The sequence below is a fragment of the Schistocerca gregaria genome, chromosome X, assembly GCF_023897955.1.
Source record: "Schistocerca gregaria isolate iqSchGreg1 chromosome X, iqSchGreg1.2, whole genome shotgun sequence".
NCBI lineage: Eukaryota > Metazoa > Arthropoda > Insecta > Orthoptera > Acrididae > Schistocerca > Schistocerca gregaria.
Window position 1 is genome coordinate 624,434,760 of NC_064931.1, and position 17,927 is coordinate 624,452,686.

The 17,927-nt window shown below is 44.7% G+C and overlaps 1 protein-coding gene across 1 annotated transcript in view; it reads left to right on the forward strand.

Annotated features, from left to right (window-relative positions):
* The window catches only part of LOC126298246 (monocarboxylate transporter 2-like), a gene marked incomplete at its 5' end in the record, with an annotated part of 362,063 nt that overhangs the window by 294,042 nt on the left and 50,094 nt on the right, over window positions 1-17,927 (forward strand). Inside the window, one exon of the mRNA XM_049989550.1 lies at window positions 12,463-12,739. Within this exon, the coding sequence (XP_049845507.1) occupies window positions 12,463-12,739 (277 nt within the window). The remainder of the gene's footprint in view (window positions 1-12,462; window positions 12,740-17,927) is intronic.

Here is a 17,927-nt window from a genome sequence, read left to right on the forward strand (position 1 = left end):
CAAGCGCTCTGCTGCCCACAGCCGCAGCGCAATTGTGCACGCCACGGAAGCCAAACAGGGAACTTGCCACACGACCTGTCGAAAAGAATTGACCTTACATTACTCTGAGGTGACAAAAGTCATGGGATAGCGACATGCGCATATGCAGATGGCGGTAGTATCGCGTACACCAGATATAAAACAGTAGTGCGTTGTCGGAGCTGTCATTCGTACTCAGGTGATTAATGTGAAAAGGTTTCCGACGTAATTATGGCCACAGTAATGGACAGCCTCTGGATGCGAAATAGTAGTTGGAGCTAGACGCATGGGACATTCCATTTCGGAAATCTTTAGGGTATTCAGTATTGAGAGACCCACAGTGTCCACAGTGTGCCGTGAGTCCCAAGTTAAAGGCATTACCTTTCACCATGGACAACCCAGTGGCCAACGGCCTTCACTTAACGACCGAGAATAGCGGCGTTTGCGTAGATTTGTCAGGGCTAACACACAAGCAACATTGCGCTCAATAACCGCAGAAATCAATGTGGGACATACGACCAACGTATCCGTTAGGACGGTGCGGCGAAATTTGGCATTAATGGGCCATGACAGTAGACGGCCGACGCGAGTGCCTTTGCTAACAACACATCGCCTGCAGCGCCTCTCCTGGGATAGTTAACATATCGGTTGGATCCTAGACTATTGGAAAACCGTGACCTGGTCAGATGAGTCACGACTTCGGTTGTAAGAGCTGATGGTAGGGTTCAGTTGTGACGCAGACCCCTCGAAGCCATTGACCCAAGTTATCAACAAGGCCTTGTGCAGGTTGGTTGTCGCTCCTGTGTTTGCATGGAATGGACTGGGTCCTCTGGTCCAACTGAACTACTTGGAGACCATTTTCAGCCATTCATGGACTTCATGTCCCAAACAACGACGGATGACAACGCACCATGTCACCGGGCCACAGTTGTTCGCGATTGGTTTGAAGAAAAGTCTGGACAATTCGAGCGAATGATTTGGCCATCCAGATCGCGCGTCATGAATCCCACCAATTATTTCCGGGACATAATCTAAAGGTCAGTTTGTGCACAAAACTCTGCACTGACAACACTTTCGCAATTATGGAAGGATGTAGAGGAATTATGGCTCAATATTTCTGTAAGGAACTTCCAACAACTTGTTGAATCCATGCCACGTCGAGTTGATGCACTACGCCGGGCAAAAGGAGGTTTGACACAATATTAGGACGTATCCCATGACCTCTGCCTCCTCAGTGTAGCATATTAAAGATGGTCGGGAAATTCGAAGTCGATTTTCTTGCGTATTTTTGTAACATGCATCGTACTGCTTTTGATGGTTGACATTCGAGTTCTGAACTTCATGTACCATAAATATAAAGAAACACAAAATTGCGATTGTTATTTGCATCTTCATGCCGAGTAAAAATTGTGTACGGTTCTTACAAAATGGTTCAAATGGCTCTGAGCGCTAACGGACTTAATTTCTAAGGTCATCAGTCCCCTAGAACTTAGAACTACTTAAACCTAACTAACCTAAGGACATCACACACATCCACGCCCGAGGCAGGATTCGAACCTGTGACCGTAGCGGTCGCACGGTTCCAGACTGTAGCGCCTAGAACCGCTCGGCCACTCCAGCCGGCAGGTTATTATAGCCGTAGACCCATCAGGTTATAATTTTATAGTTCATTTACCTAGCCTAGTCAATGAATATGGAAAACAGAGCCACACTAACGGAAAGAAAAGAGGATTTTTCATTAATGTGATTCTCTTCGTGTATTATGTAAAAGTTACGCAAAAGATATCATCATGATCGACGAAAAACTTGCGTATCAACTACAATGTGATACGGACGACGTCTTTTATCGTAACTAAATACTTAAAACCGAGTTCACAATGATTAGTTGAGTGCAGAAGTGTTAATTATGTAATAACCTGAAATAAACTATAAGAATGGTTTATGAAGCTAAATGAACAACAGAACTACACGTTCCAGCGACTTTAAAATTTCAAATACCTCTAGATGAAACGACTGAGTTTCCAAGTGCAAAATTCTGTAATATATTATGTTTTCTCTGAGATCCAAATGAGTTAACATTTGTGGAATAAGTAGAAAGAGCTCCCTCTGCAACGAAAAGTGTGTCACAGCCTTCTTAACTAATCACCAAGTAAGGTACTTATCATTAATAAATTTCAAAATGACCATTGAATTAAAGTAAAATAGTAGGAAGTAAAATACTTTTTATAACAGATAAGAACTACTAAATTGATGATATGCTTCTAACACATTCTATGATTTCTTGCTGTTCTACATCAACATCAGTACTTCGCAAGCCACCTGAAGGTGTGTGGTGGAGAGTACTACCCGTACCATTAACTGATCCCCCCTTCTATTTTCTACTCGTGAAAGGCGCGTGGGAGGAATGATTGTCGGTAAGCCTCTCTATTACCTCTAATTTCTTCGTTGTGGTCGTGGTTAGCAGTTTCAAACATTTTATTCGTTATCATATAGCTGCATTGCATTTATAGGACGAAATATACATGACGTCATAGAGCAATAATGAGGTTTCATCTGAGATATACTCGAAATGGAAATGAAAAGCACTCTAACGGCACGCATCTCGTGGTCGTGCGGTAGCGTTGTCGCTTCCCACGCTCGGGTTCTCGGGTTCGATTACCGGCGGGGTCAGGGATTTTCTCTGCCTCGTGATGGCTGGGTGTTGTGTGCTGTCCTTAGGTTAGTTAGGTTTAAGTAGTTCTAAGTTCTAGGGGACTGATGACCTAAGATGTTAAGTTCCATAGTGCTCAGAGCCATTAGCCACTGCAACGGAAGAGGACCCATGTAATGCGAAGTGGACTGGTGCTAGCTATAAAACTGTTTTGAGTTCCATTTCTAATAAATTACAAGCACTTCGTAGTGATATAGACACATGAACGGAGTGGCTTGTACGTTTAGTGTCAAAATATAGTGTTTTCAGTAGACCGTGCTCGTACTTGTCTTGCAGTGATGGTCGCATACGTTACCGGAATTTTTCAGTTTTAGTTGCTATAACATTACCAAAGTTCTTCAGTTTAGAGGATATTTTCTAATTTAGTTTTCTGGGGTGCTACTGAATACTCCTACGCGCTGTAGTCACTGTGAATAACAGCCGCTACATTAGAGATATCTTCAGCCCGAGTTCCTGCCCCTCTTCCACGCCATTTTACGCCGTCAATCGATCTTCGAAGTCTTCAAAATGGTCAGCCACATGTGACGAGAGATTTGCAAACCTTCTTCGAGAAGCGACGAATGCCTCTGTTTCCCTGGTCTGCGCTTTCGGCTGGCATGTCGCCCAACGAACGCTTGTGACTTACGTTTAGTCGGCAACATGTTTTTCACAGTCCTGTACCACGAAACTCTTGTACCACACTACAGCGAATTCTCAGAATCAAATATCTTGCGCAGTTCTGTAATCCCAATTATTTCAACCGTATAATTCATCTGCGGTGTTCCGAAATTCCCTGATGTTCATGTGTACCTCCTGTAGTTCCGAGTACATTTCGCTCTTCTTTACTGCAGTCCAGACACAAAAAGATAGCGTTTTCTGTGATATGAGTCCACTCCATGGATGAAAACAATTAAACAAAAAATGGACTGCTAAGCTATGTTCTGAATTCCAAGTAACATTCCGCCGTGTTCGGTGATCAGCTTATTCTGGCAAAGCGAGAACAAATCATTGCTTTTTTCGGTTGTCGCACGTTTATTAAGATGTTTCTGTGACATGTAGGCGGGCTGCCAGGGGCGCCATGCAACGTCTTCGCGCGGAAAATAAAAATCTGGGCAAGCAGATGGCTCGTCGGCTAAAATTAGTACACGAATTGACGGCTTCGGTGATATCATAGTCGTATTTCTGTAAGATTGTTATGAATGGATAAAAGTAGCCGGGCGACCTAATGGTGTGGCTTCAATCGTCTGATGCTAGCCAGCTGCAGACTGCAGATTAAGAGCCTCGGCTGTAAGATGGCCGCCGCGTGGGTGTGGCTTGTTTGTGTGTTCTTGTTTACACAAGCCTGAGAGAAAACATTGCCTCATTTTATACTATGAATGACTGCTATCTGTCTCGAAAGGATAACATAACTTTGGTATCCATCTGATGGGAAGAAATAATTTTTTTGTCCTAATCGCGTATGAGTAGACGGTGCTAAGGATGCAGTACAATTTATAGTATGTGATCAAAGTGCGAATTGTATAGTGCGTGGTACATGCAATACATTCCCAAAATACAGAGACGGAAAAAATCGTAACACCAAAAAAATTATTAATGTAGAGTAATAAAATTTCGGGAATACATTTGTCTAGGTAGCATTTTTAAGTGATTTTCATTGCAAGATCAAAGGTTAATGTAAACACGAGATAATCCTTTGATAATGTGAAATGCTAGCACATCAATAACCAGTGTAACCACCAGAAAGTTGAAACAGGCGTGCAACAGTGCATACATTGTGTTGTACATGTGCTGGATGTCAGTCTGAGGGCCGGAGTTCCATGCGTGTTGCTCTTGGTCGGTAGATACAGGGACGGTTAATGTTGGTTGTGGATGAGGCTGGAGTTGTTGGGTTACAAGACGGGTATGTGGTCGAGCGTTATCCTGTTAGAAAACACTCCTGTAATTCTGTTCATGAATAGCACCACAACTGGACAAATCACCAGACTGTCGTACCGAGTTGCAGTCAGAGTGCGTAGGATAACCACGTGAGTGCTGCTGCTGTTATACGAAACCGCACACCAAACCATAGCTCCAGGTGTAGGTCCAGTGTGTATAGCACGCAGACAGGTCTACATCTACAGCCATGCTCCGCAAGCATCCTGACGGTGAGTGGCGCAGAATACCTTGAGTACCTCTATCGGTTCTCCCTTCTATTCCAGTCTCGTATTGTTCGTGGAAAGAAGCGTACTGTAACCTACTTCCTTTGTTTTCGGATTGCATTTCCTTAGGATTCTTCCAATGAATCTCAGTCTGGCATCTGCTTTACCGATGATCAATTTTATATGATCATTCCATTTTAAATCACTCCTAATGCTTACTCCCAGATAATTTATGGAATTAACTGCTTCCAGTTGCTGACCTGCTATATTGTAGCTAAATGATAAAGGATCTTTCTTTCTACGTATTCGCAGCACATTACACTTGTCTACATTGAGATTCAATTGCCATTCCATGCACCACGCGTCAATTCGCTGCAGATCCTCCTGCATTTCAGTACAATTTTCCATTGTTACAACCTCTCGATAAACCACAGCATCATCCGCAAAAAGCCTCAGTGAACTTCAAATGTCATCCACAAGGTCATTTACGTATATTGTGAATAGCAACTGCCCACGGCAGTCCCCTGCGGCACACTCTTACTTCGGAAGAAATGGCTCTGAGCACTATGGGACTCAACTGCTGTGGTCATTAGTCCCCTAGAACTTAGAACTACTTAAATCTAACTAACCTAAGGACATCACACACATCCATGCCCGAGGCAGGATTCGAACCTGCGACCGCAGCAGTTGCACGGTTCCGGACTGCGCGCCTAGAATCGCAACACCACCGCGGCCGGCTTACTTCGGAAGACTTCTCTCCATTGAGAATGACATGCTGCATTCTGTTATCTAGGAACTCTTAAATCCAATCACAGAATTGATCTAATAGTCCATATGCTGTTACTTTGTTCATTATACGACTGTGGGGAACTGTATTGAACCCCTTGCGGAAGTCAAGAAACACGGCATCTACCTGGGAGCCCGTGTCTATGGCCCTCTGAGTCTCGTGGACGAATAGCGCAAGCTGGGTTTCACACGATCGTCTTTTTCGAAACCCATGCTGATTCCTACAGAGTAGATTTCTAGTCTCCAGAAAAGTCATTATACTCGAACATAATACGTGTTCCAAAAATCTACAACTGATCGACGTTAGAGATATAGGTCTATAGTTCTGCACGTCTGTTCGACGTCCCTTCTTGAAAACGGGGATCACCTGTGCCCTTTTCCAATCTTTTGGAATGCTTCGCTCCTCTAGAGACCTACGGTACACCGCTGCAAGAAGGGGGGCAAGTTCCTTCGCGTACTCTGTGTAAAATCGAACTGGTATCCCATCAGTCCAGCGGCCTTTCCTCTTTTGAGCGATTTTAATTGTTTCTCTATCCCTCTGTCATCTATTTCGATATCTATCATTTTGCCATCTGTGCGACAATCTAGAGAAGGAACTACAGTGCAGTTTTCCTCTGTGAAACAGCTTTGGAAAAAGACATTTAGTATTTCGGCCTTTAGTCTGTCATCTTCTTTTTCAGTACCATTTTGGTTCAAAATGGTTCAAATGGCTCTGAGCACTATGGGACTCAACTGCTGTGGTCATTAGTCCCCTAGAACTTAGAACTACTTAAACCTAACTAACCTAAGGACATCACATACATCCATGCCCGAGGCAGGATTCGAACCTGCGACCGTAGCAGTCGCGCGGTTCCAGACTGCGCGCCTAGAACCGCGAGACCACCGCGGCCGGCACCATTTTGGTCACAGAGCGTCTGGACATTTTGTTTTGATCCACCTACCGCTTTGACATAAGATCAAAATTTCTTAGGATTTTCTGCCAAGTCAGTACATAGAACTTTACTTTCGAATTCATTGAAAGCCTCTCGCATAGCCCTCCTCACACTACATTTCGCTTCGCGTAATTTTTGTTTGTCTGCAAGGCTTTGGCTATGTTTATGTTTGCTCTGAAGTTCCCTTTGCTTCCGCAGCAGTTTTCTAACTCGGTTGTTGTACCACGGTGGCTCTTTCCCATCTCTTACGATCTTGCTTGGCACATACTCATCTAACGCATATTGTACGATGGTTTTGAACTTTGTCCACTGATCCTCAACACTATTTGTACTTGAGACAAAACTTTTGTGTTGAGCCGTCAGGTACTCTGAAACCTGCTTTTTGTCACTTTTGCTAAACAGAAAAATCTTCCTACCTTTTTTAATATTTCTATTTACGGCTGAAATCATCGATGCAGTAACCGCTTCACGATCGCTGATTCCCTGTTCTGCGTTAACTTTTTCAAATAGTTCGGGTCTTTTTGTCACCAGAAGGTCCAATATGTTATTGCCACGAGTCGGTTCTCCGTTTAACTGCTCAAGGTAGTTTTCAGACAAAGCACTTAAAAAAATTTCACTGGGTTCGTTGTCCCTGCCACCCGTTATGAACGTTTGAGTCTCCCAGTCTGTATCCGGCAAATTAAAATCTCCACTCAGAACTATAACATGGTGGGGAAATCTACTCGAAATATTTTCCAAATTATCCTTCAGGTGCTCAGCCACAACAGGTGGTGAGCCAGGGGGCCTATAGAGACATCCAATTACCATGTCTGAGCCTGGTTTAACCGTGACCTTCACCCAAATTATTTCGGTTGCGGGCTCTGAACTGGCCTCTTTCTAACCTACACACGACCATCACTGGCGAAGAGGCAGAACCAGCTTTCATCAGAAAACACAACAGACCTCCAATCTGCCCTCCAATGAGCTCTCACTTGACACCACTGAAGTCACGAATGGCGGTGGTTTGGGGCAGGAGAATGCGCGTTACAGGGCATCTGGCTTGGTGGTGGCCTTCAAGTAATCGATTTGTAACTATGTCAGTAGGGTGCCAACTGCTGCTCAGATTCCTGCTGTAGATGCAGTAAGATTCGCCAGAGCCCCACGCCGAGCACGATGATCATCCCTCTAGATAGTGCCACGTGGCCATCCGGGGCTCTATCTTCTTGAGATCGTTCATTCTCGTGGCCACCACTGCCAGCAAACACGAACAGCAATTACATTCCTGCCAAGCCTTTCTGCAATATCGCAGAACGAACATCCTGCTTCTCCCAGCCCTATCACACGGTCTCGTTCAACTCAGTGAGGTGTTGATAATGGTGTTTTTGTCGCCGTAAATACATTCTTGACTAACATCATCTCACCACGACGAGTCTCAAAGGTCAGTAACGTTCACGATCGTTAGAGCGTGTCTTTGAACAAACCTGGTTTGTATCCTCATAGCGGCGCTACTAGCACCACTCATATGCTTCGGGCGCGAAATTTGTAGAAACACGCCTTCCAACTTTCGCTTATGTCGCACAAATTCCTATAGGTGTTGCGATATTTTTTTCCGTCAGTGTATTTACCAACGGAGGTGGCGCAGTGGTAGGACAGTGGACTCGCCTTCTGGAGAACGTCGGTTCTAATTTCCGTCTGGCTTCTCCTAAATCGTCTAAGGCAAATGCTGGAATTGTTCCTTTGAAAAGGACACGTCCGGTTATCTTCTCCCATCCATCTACAATCCGAGCGTTGAATTCTAATCTTCCGTTCTTCCTTCTACATAAAGATTTTTTATGATTTATTTAACTGTCGGCGGTCCTCAGCTAATTTATCAGACGTTAGAAATAAAGTTTTAAAAATGTTTTACTTGGTATTGCACAACCCTTACCTTCTCTAGCAGTAAGTCGCACAAGCTCTCCGAACAAATGTAACTCCAAAACTTAACGATATGGTGCATTACTGTTTCATTCGACTTTTGTTCTGGCCACACTGCATTGGGTTTTCCATCAGTGAGAGAAGTCACATCGTTTCTGGCGAATGCTGCAAGATTCCTTCTCGATTTGTTCTCTAGTTTTCCTCCCGCCTCCAATTACGTCTAAACGACGTTAGACTCTAACAAATGAAAGATAATAAAAACAGATAGCAGTCATTATAAATTACCTTTTCGAAAACTGAACTTTAAGCCTTAGCTTTCGATTCTTTAAAAAAATCTCTTTTATTTTCCCACACAACTACAATTATGTTTACCGTGGCTGGTTTCGAATGTTTCAAACGGCTATCGTCAGATATAAAACTAAACATTAAGATTTTTATATAATTTGCGTTGTGAGGCGTAAAATTCGCTTAGTATAATCAAATAATGAGAGTACAAAAGTGTCATGACCGGTTGATGCACACTGACAACACATTGTTCTCCTGCGCATCAGCTGCAGATGAGAATATTATCTCTTCACTTTATAATATACTATATGTATTTTATTTGTGGCATCTCAAATCATGAAGATGTTTTAAGTTTTTAATTTTAGATCCGAAGAGCACCGTTTGAGATGGGTGAACACGGTCATTTGTGAAGGTAATTATGGTTGTATCGAAAAACTAAAATAAAAATGTATTAATTAATTTAACTATCATTGTTACGTCGGAAAACTAAAATAAAAACGTATTAATTTATTTAGCTTTCACGACCGTCTCCGGACAATATAAAGACAATATCTTACTTTGTTTCGATTCTGTTCTTAAGACTTCAAAGGTCTTCGGATATTCTGACAATTCATTATTACCAATTATGTGGCACAGAAGATCACCAGGTATTTATATTTCCTTCATAAGAAAGAAAACAATGATGTATATCATTTTAGTGTAGGAAATCTTCAAACTATATCATACTGTTGTTCCTGTAAATGACGGTAGCCAATAGATTTTAGCTTCCTGTTGATCCGAGACATTACAGAAACGGCATTAGTTCGGTAGACAAGTCTAGTACAGGTCATTGGCTGTGACCTTGACTTCAGGTGGATGCCCGTATGATTCCACCAACAACCTACATTCTGTTTCAATTTCCACCCTTTGCAACTGAGCTACTCACTTTGAAGTTTGTAAGACTGCAGTCGCAAACTTTATGTATCGATCATTTATATTTGGAAGCCAGTTGTGCTCCATTTATAAGTATCGACTAGTACTTCATGTTTATTATGTCACTGAAAATTCTGAAATGCTCTTACGTCGTTCAGTTCCCCTCCATGTTCTTCTGGCCGGGCTACCAGTTCGCTCCTCATTCTCGTACGCTTAGTCTAGTCTCTGGTGATCCCGAGTTCGATCAAATGTTAAAGTCTAATCTTTTTTCTCCATTTGTTCCCTTCATTTTCGGCTGCATGGTCGATGTTTTCATTTGTTTCCAAATGTCCAGCTCCTCATAAACCTAGCACTTAGCATATTTACTTTTCAGTAACCTATGATTTAGAAAAAAATAACTAAATTCCATGTTTTTACCATTAGAATGGCATCTTCTGATTGAATTAGCAATATTCTCATTTTCAACTGTTGTTTACTTCCACGATTACAATTTATGTACACTAGAATGGAACTGCATGATTATGGTAATACTAATGTAGCTATATAGGAATGATTACATCCTCCGGGTACAGTGTGGAAGTTATCTGACATAACTCCAATACAACGGCAAGTTCGTGAATCTTAGGTCCCATCTTAGCGTCAAAGGTGACCAATTACGAAGTCGCGACTATACACGCAGCTGCAAACTGGAACCATAACTAACGTGTCGTAATGTTTTATGTGCCTTAACATATACACTCCTGGAAATTGAAATAAGAACACCGTGAATTCATTGTCCCAGGAAGGGGAAACTTCATTGACACATTCCTGGAGTCAGATACATCACATGATCACACTGACAGAACCACAGGCACATAGACACAGCAACAGAGCATGCACAATGTCGGCACTAGTACAGTGTATATCCACCTTTCACAGCAATGCAGGCTGCTATTCTCCCATGGAGACGATTGTAGAGATGCTGGATGTAGTCCTGTGGAACAGCTTGCCATGCCATTTCCACTTGGCGCCTCAGTTGGACCAGCGTTCGTGCTGGACGTGCAGACCGCGTGAGACGACGCTTCATCCAGTCCCAAACATGCTCAATGGGGGACAGATCCAGAGATCTTGCTGGCCAGGGTAGTTGACTTATACCTTCTAGAGCACGTTGGGTGGCACGGGATACATGCGGACGTGCATTGTCCTGTTGGAACAGCAAGTTCCCTTGCCGGTCTAGGAATGGTAGAACGATGGGTTCGATGACGGTTTGGATGTACCGTGCACTATTCAGTGTCCCCTCGACGATCACCAGAGGTGTACGGCCAGTGTAGGAGACCGCTCCCCACACCATGATGCCTGGTGTTGGACCTGTGTGCCTCGGTCATATGCAGTCCTGATTGTGGCGCTCACCTGCACGGCGCAAACACGCATACGACCATCATTGGCACCAAGGCAGAAGCGACTCTCATCGCTGAAGACGACACGTCTCCATTCGTCCCTCCATTCACGCCTGACGCGACACCACTGGAGGCGAGCTGCACGATGTTGGGGCTTGAGCGGAAGACGGCCTAACGGTGTGCGGGACCGTAGCCCAGCTTCATGGAGACGGTTGCGAATGGTCCTCGCCGATACCCCAGGAGCAACAGTGTCCCTAATTTGCTGGGAAGTGGCGGTGCGGTCCCCTACGGCACTGCGTAGGCTCCTACGGTCTTGGCGTGCATCTGTGCGTCGCTGCGGTCCGGTCCTAGGTCGACGGGCACGTGCACCTTCCGCCGACCACTGGTGACAACATCGATGTACTGTGGAGACCTCACGCCCCACGTGTTGAGCAATTCGGCGGTACGTCCACCTGGCCTCCCGCATGCCCACTATACGCCCTCGCTCAAAGTCCGTCAACTGCACATACGGTTCACGTCCACGCTGTCGTGGCATGCTACCAGTGTTAAAGACTGCGATGGTGCTCCGTATGCCACGGCAAACTGGCTGACACTGACGGCGGCGGTGCACAAATGCTGCGCAGCTAGCGCCATTCGACGGCCAACACCGCGGTTCCTGGTGTGTCCGCTGTGCCGTTCGTGTGATCATTGCTTGTACAGCCCTCTCTCAGGGTCCGGAGCAAGTATGGTGGGTCTGACACACCGGTGTCAATGTGTTCTTTTTTCCATTTCCAGGAGTGTATGTTCCTATTAATTCCCAGCGTTCGTCCCGCATCGTAGCGGGATCCTATGTTGAGACTCCCTGTCTTCACTTAATGCGATCTTGTGCTTCATCAGGGTAGAGACCAGCTACCTTTAAGTCTGTGTGGGAGGTATCTAGCCACCGTTACCTCGGCTCCCGATTGGTCGCATTCCATCGACTTTGAATGAAAACTAGCGTTTTGCTATTGTATCTTGGTCTGCTCGAAGTACGTGTCCATACCACCGTAGACGGTTTTCCCTCATTTTCTCCATGATAGGTGCCACTCCTTATCGCCTGCGTAATTTGTCATTGGTCATGATCGCGCAGTGTCAGATCACATGTCCAACGAAGCATTTTGGTTTCCATTATAACATGTCGCTGATCTGCTTCTCTTGTTGTAGGCAAGCATTCACCACCGTACACGGTACCTGGGCAGATTAGCAGTATAAATCAGTCATTGACCGTCACAAAATATTGAACGCATTTATGTTGTTAGTCGGTCAAGCTTCTTGTCGATTATTTTTAGAAAATTAACAGTGTATACACAATCGAGAAGAAGATTGTTCAAATTCCCTTTTTCGTTTAATGAACATTAATCTGTGGAAAATTCCACAGGTCTTTTGTGTAGCCTTGTGCTTTCCATGTTTGGCAGTGCCATCGGCTGGCGGCTGGGGCTCCAGGCTGTGACGGGAGCCGTCTTCCTCACGTTCTTCCTCGGCACGTTCTACCGGTCGGCGTCGCTGTACCACCCGCAGCGCAGGGCCATCCTCCACCTCAAGAACCAGAAGCGCAAAATCAAGGACAAGAGCAAGGTGGACGACCGACCACCGTTCTTTGATTTCAGCACGCTGCGCAGCAAAACAGTGCGCATCCTGCTCATCTCCACCGGAATCAGCTCCTTTGGCATCAACACACCCATCTTCTATCTCGTAAGTACAAGTACAGACTTCGCAAGGCCCAGCATTAGACACTTCCTAACGACGATCATCAAGAACCACTATTCTGGATCTGGACATACACCACGGCAAATGAGCGAAATAAGCACTTTCCTTAAAATAAAAAATAATAATGTTTCTGTTAAATTTAAAACTTTCCCGGCTTATAGATTGGCACTGAGTTCTCCCATTTAAAACCACGCCGGCATGCGAGTGCGTTGCTTGATCGCATGCGCTTCTACTGCAAGCCTGTGCGCTGCTGTAAGTGCCTTCAACGGACAAAACTCATCTCATCTATGTCAGATCGAACGTCTTCACACGCTAATACGGCAGAGCGCGAAGTTTTACGACGACAAGATTCCACGCAGAATCCAGTTTTAAACCGCCGTCCCGTTTGATAAGAGCCTCAGACAGCCGTATTTCTACTTATTCATTGATAATGGAATTCCAGAAGTTTGAAGTATGGGCCAAAGATTTTGTTGCATTGTATTTCGTCGAACGACCAGTAGGAATATAGCTTTCTATGATAGTAGATTTGCTGGGTTAAAGGAGCCGAGTACATAGCTGGCGTTCCACGTTCGCTTCTGAACTGTGCGCGTCGTTTGGCCAATGCAGTATGTGACGTACGCACACCGAATCTTATAAATACCTGCCCTATGCTACTCTAACAAGGAAACATCACGAACTTTATCTCATTTGACTTGAGGGAAAATGCACACGTCAGGGTATCAGCCACAGCAATCGATTCCGTGTGAAAATATGTACCATAATTCTGATGGTACGTAGGTACGACCTTCTGAAAGTACACATTTTAAACTTTCGCTCGCACCGGTTGTTTTTCAGTCGCTCGGCCCCACTTGCAGCCGCCAGTATCCAGCGCGTAATATGGATGGCGGAGTAAGAGAGAGGTTTGTTAAATATTGTTTTGACATTGGTAACATACATTGTTCATTATATCAAAGGGCGCTGTTTCTGTTCTGCTGCCGGTGCCAGAGATCTCTTTGTTTTGTACATATGATGTTGCGATTCAGAAATGCAGTGTATTGCAATGTAGTGTGGCATTAAAGAAACAACGTAATGTTATATAACTATTAACATCGCTGATGTGCTTTCTTTTTGTTATTGGATTTTTAAAGCTGGCACTGTTAAAGTGAAGTACATCTGCAGGAGATGCGCTACTTTTCAACGTGATTCGCGTGATTAAATTGTAAATCGAAAATAATTAACCTCATTTCGTAATTATTATTGTTCAGCTACTTAGGTTCAATAATTTAGATTTTGAGGCCTATACAAACCTGCAGAACATCAATACGAGAATGCTATTAAAGTATATTCTAAAGTTGTCGTTAGAAGGCCGCGCAGTCCATAATCGGTATGCCAACCAGGCAAAATTGTCGTGAGCATTGAAGAACTCATCACACCGACGCAGCAGGTTGAAGACAACCGTACCCTGATGCGTGAAATTGGCCGTAGGTGCCTGTTGCACATCATCGTAAGACAGGAACCGTCGACCCTTCAAGGCCTTTTTTGAGAGATAGAAGGCGTGATAATCACATGGGGAGAGATCAGGAGGAGTAATCAGCAGCACCTCTTATCGCAGTGGTAGTTTTCGACAGACATAGTGCCCCATACACATTCTTTATTCTCTGATTGGTGTCTACCGACGTTTGTCCTTCAGCAGCCAAGAGAAAAGAATAATAGTATGTTGGCCCTGTCTAGACGCAATTGATACTAGCATTTTCGTAGTTTACGTCTTCGCATTTACCTTACGCATGTCGGAATGACACGAATGCCACACGAATCTCGTCTCTACATGTCGGTGCTTATATACCCGCTTCGAAGTCGCGCTACGTTGCATATACACTGCAAAACGTTCTCAAACGGAAAGTTTTTGATCGAGCCTTATAAGAGTACACGTACGTGTGTGTGAGGTTGACATACTACGTGCTCATATTACTTTTTCTTTTTGGTAGAATAACATCACTGTCATAGAAAAAGATTTCAAAACACGTGAGAAGAAGTGTCCATCTGCTCCCTCCTCTTCCCTCGTCTTCAACTTCCCGTGAATAGGACACTTGTTGTCACTCCGTTGGACTGCACTTCGTACTAAGGCATTACGCAGCTGCAGTAGGGTGCAGCGAGTGACGAGCAACCGGTGCACGTAAAAGTTTAAAAGCTGTACTTCCAGCTCATAACTCCATCCTGTCAGAATTATGGCCTAAACTTCACGCAGGAATGATTGCTGGGGCAAATATTTTGTAAGTGTGCTTTTTCTCCTTAAAATAGGTGACATTTTCTTGTAAGTCGTCTTTGACCGATGCCAGCGGCGCCGATATTTTGGGTGAAGGACGAAAGGTCACTTTAAACTTCCGCTTTCGAAGTACTTGCGTATTTTCGAGGAAAAGTTTCTAATAAATGGCACCTGGCTATCCTCTTGAACACCTCATCCACATTTACAATGAAATGAATATCCCTAGGTGCATACAGGCGTTGATATAAGTCTACGGCGACAGTTGAAAATGTGTGCGCCGACCCGTAAGAGTTCGGACACTGTGCATCCGCGCAGAAGAAGATGGTCAAATGGCCGGACATTTTCTTCCTTTTACAGTCGTTTATATGCATGTGACGCTATTTTCTGAGATGATATACATCTTTCAGGAACACAATTTGGAGCTGTTCCACTTCCGCTTGCGTCTTACTAGCGTGTGAGATAGTTTGGGCTCATTCAATCGAAGCTTCAGAACGTCGATTGTTTGTGGCAAATGGTGGTAACTATACTGAGGATCTATCGTCCATTCCAACGCTTAAGTTCGAAATTTGGCTCAAAGATACCTACAACCTTGCTCTATAAACGTGCAAAAGCGTGTCGGGCTGCTACGTCACCCGCGGGCTCGGCGACACTTCAAAATGCAAGGGTGTCGGAACATATAAAAAAAATGGTTCATGTGTTCTGTAAGATGGAGTCATGATGTCAAATTGGCACCAGGTTTTGATACAATTCTGATCAACGCAACTGTGGACGTGGCACATGATGGGAAGTTCGTAACATCCCCTCTTAACGTCATTTCACCCCTTCTTTTGACAAGCCGCCGCTCAGAATCGACACGAAAAGGCCTCAGTTGGTGACATAAAGGGCGTCAATGACACCACCTCTTCCGTTGGGGCGTCGAATCCCACACATTTCGTGCTCGAAAACGACAGTTCTCAGAGCGATGAGCAACAAGACGACGTTCTTGACAACGTTCTACACTGCTGCCACTCCCTGGGCGTCTCAATCCTACTCCAAAGACATGGTGGAGCTGCCCCCCCCCCCCCCCCCTACTGAACCTGATCTGACCCCTCAGGAGTGTAATGCGACCACAGTTTTTGTCCCGGTATACAGTGTGGAACCAATAGGGACCATTCAAAACCATTCGACAAAATCTGAACGTGATCCGAAGCAGCAAAGTGTGTTTATGCTTTTTAGCCCCCATTTTTCGCGCCCTCCTGTGGCGTGATGGAGGCGGGGTGCAACATTAGCATGAGCGTGAATAAAACGGCAGACTCCCGCTAACCCTCTAAGAACCCCCCCCCCCCCCCCCAGCCCCGCCCGTTCCTAAACAACTTCGGTGCTACCGCGCTGCTTTGTTGAGCACGTCAGAAATGTACCTATCAGAAAATTCGGCCCATTCAGCCTTACGGCTCCTATAACACCTGGACGCAGCAAAGGGGGTTGTGGCAACCTTCCTAACGTGTGACATCATTAACCTACCTTACATCTCACATGGTCTTCTGAGCTGAGCTGGGGCCTCCTTTGTTGTTATGTGTCGATACCTTGCTGCTTGAAGTATCTCCGACCCCAAGGGTAAATTCACAAGGGGACATGCTTTCGCACCATTACAGAGGAAGGTCGTAGGCGTTGTTGAGCCTAATTTCAAACTTATACACGGCAATGGGAGACAATTACGGGGTTTCGAAGAAGTGATCCTTTAATTTTTTTGCATAGCCTGGCAGACTGTAAATACAGCTCTTTCGAAACACCGAATATTCAAGCATACCATCACTCTCGTGTATGGAATTCACATGTTGCAGGAATTCTCCGAAACTGTCTCAATCATGAGGTCAAACTATAAAAGTTTCGTCAGCGTATCGCCAAAATGCTATTAGTTGTCACAGTAAAACTTCCTGCTCTACGTATTCGACGCCGTTCTGCTACTTTACCGCGCGAAGGCGTTCGATCTGACATCGGGCAGGCTAGTTTTCACCACGGAGAGCGCTTTCAGCAGCTCGCAGATTTACTACAGAAGTGCATGCGTTCAAGTAATCAACGCATGCGCAGTGAGAACTCGGCACACCTCACATGCGTCGGTGCGGTTTTAAATAGGAGAACTCAGTGTACTGCCACCAATATAAACCTGAAGATGGTCAGAACACTACGCCGAAATATAGTGACAACAATTTACTGGCACCTCGCAGTTCGTCGGGAATTTTATTTTACAATAATTTAAATTTTTTTTATTTTTTCATGGGCTATAAAAATATTTTGTTGTCATGTAACGGCTTGTGGATGCAACGTGTCCTTCACGGTTCTTGAGGCTTAACAAATTTCAGCACTCTTTCTTTCGTGTTACTGGTCAAATCTTGCCTTAGTCCTAAGAAACTCTAGAAAAATGGTTACCAGGTTCACGCGAGGGTTATGTACTGGACTTTTTTTATTTTGTTAAGTTTAACACCCAACTCTGTAAACAGTATGCCTATTGTGGGCCACATCGATGTGGAGATAGCCGTCTTACGTCTTGGTGATGGCGAGGATGCTTTCCACAAGAATTTGATCCATAAGAGAAGTAACTGTGCCGTACAGTTTCTTGTGTCAAGACGATGTATTAGTGTCCTAAGTTAAATGGTAACACTGTCCACAGTGTCTCATGTAGTGCGAAAATGAGACGTTGTTAAATATGACTTGTTCGCTGGTTCGGGAAATTGACGGCGGCGGTTGCCTTTCTGCCGATCGAATGGGCTTAATCCTCTCCTTTCTTTCATTGTCTTAACCATTCAGCAGTAGACACAAGCTATGCTGGGAAGCAAGTGACAAGTTTTAATTGTAAATCGGTCCACGGGCAGCGCAGCGATATCACTGCTGCTATTGTATGCTCACAGAAAAAGGCGGAAATCAGAGTTCGAGTCTCGATACGGCACAAATTTT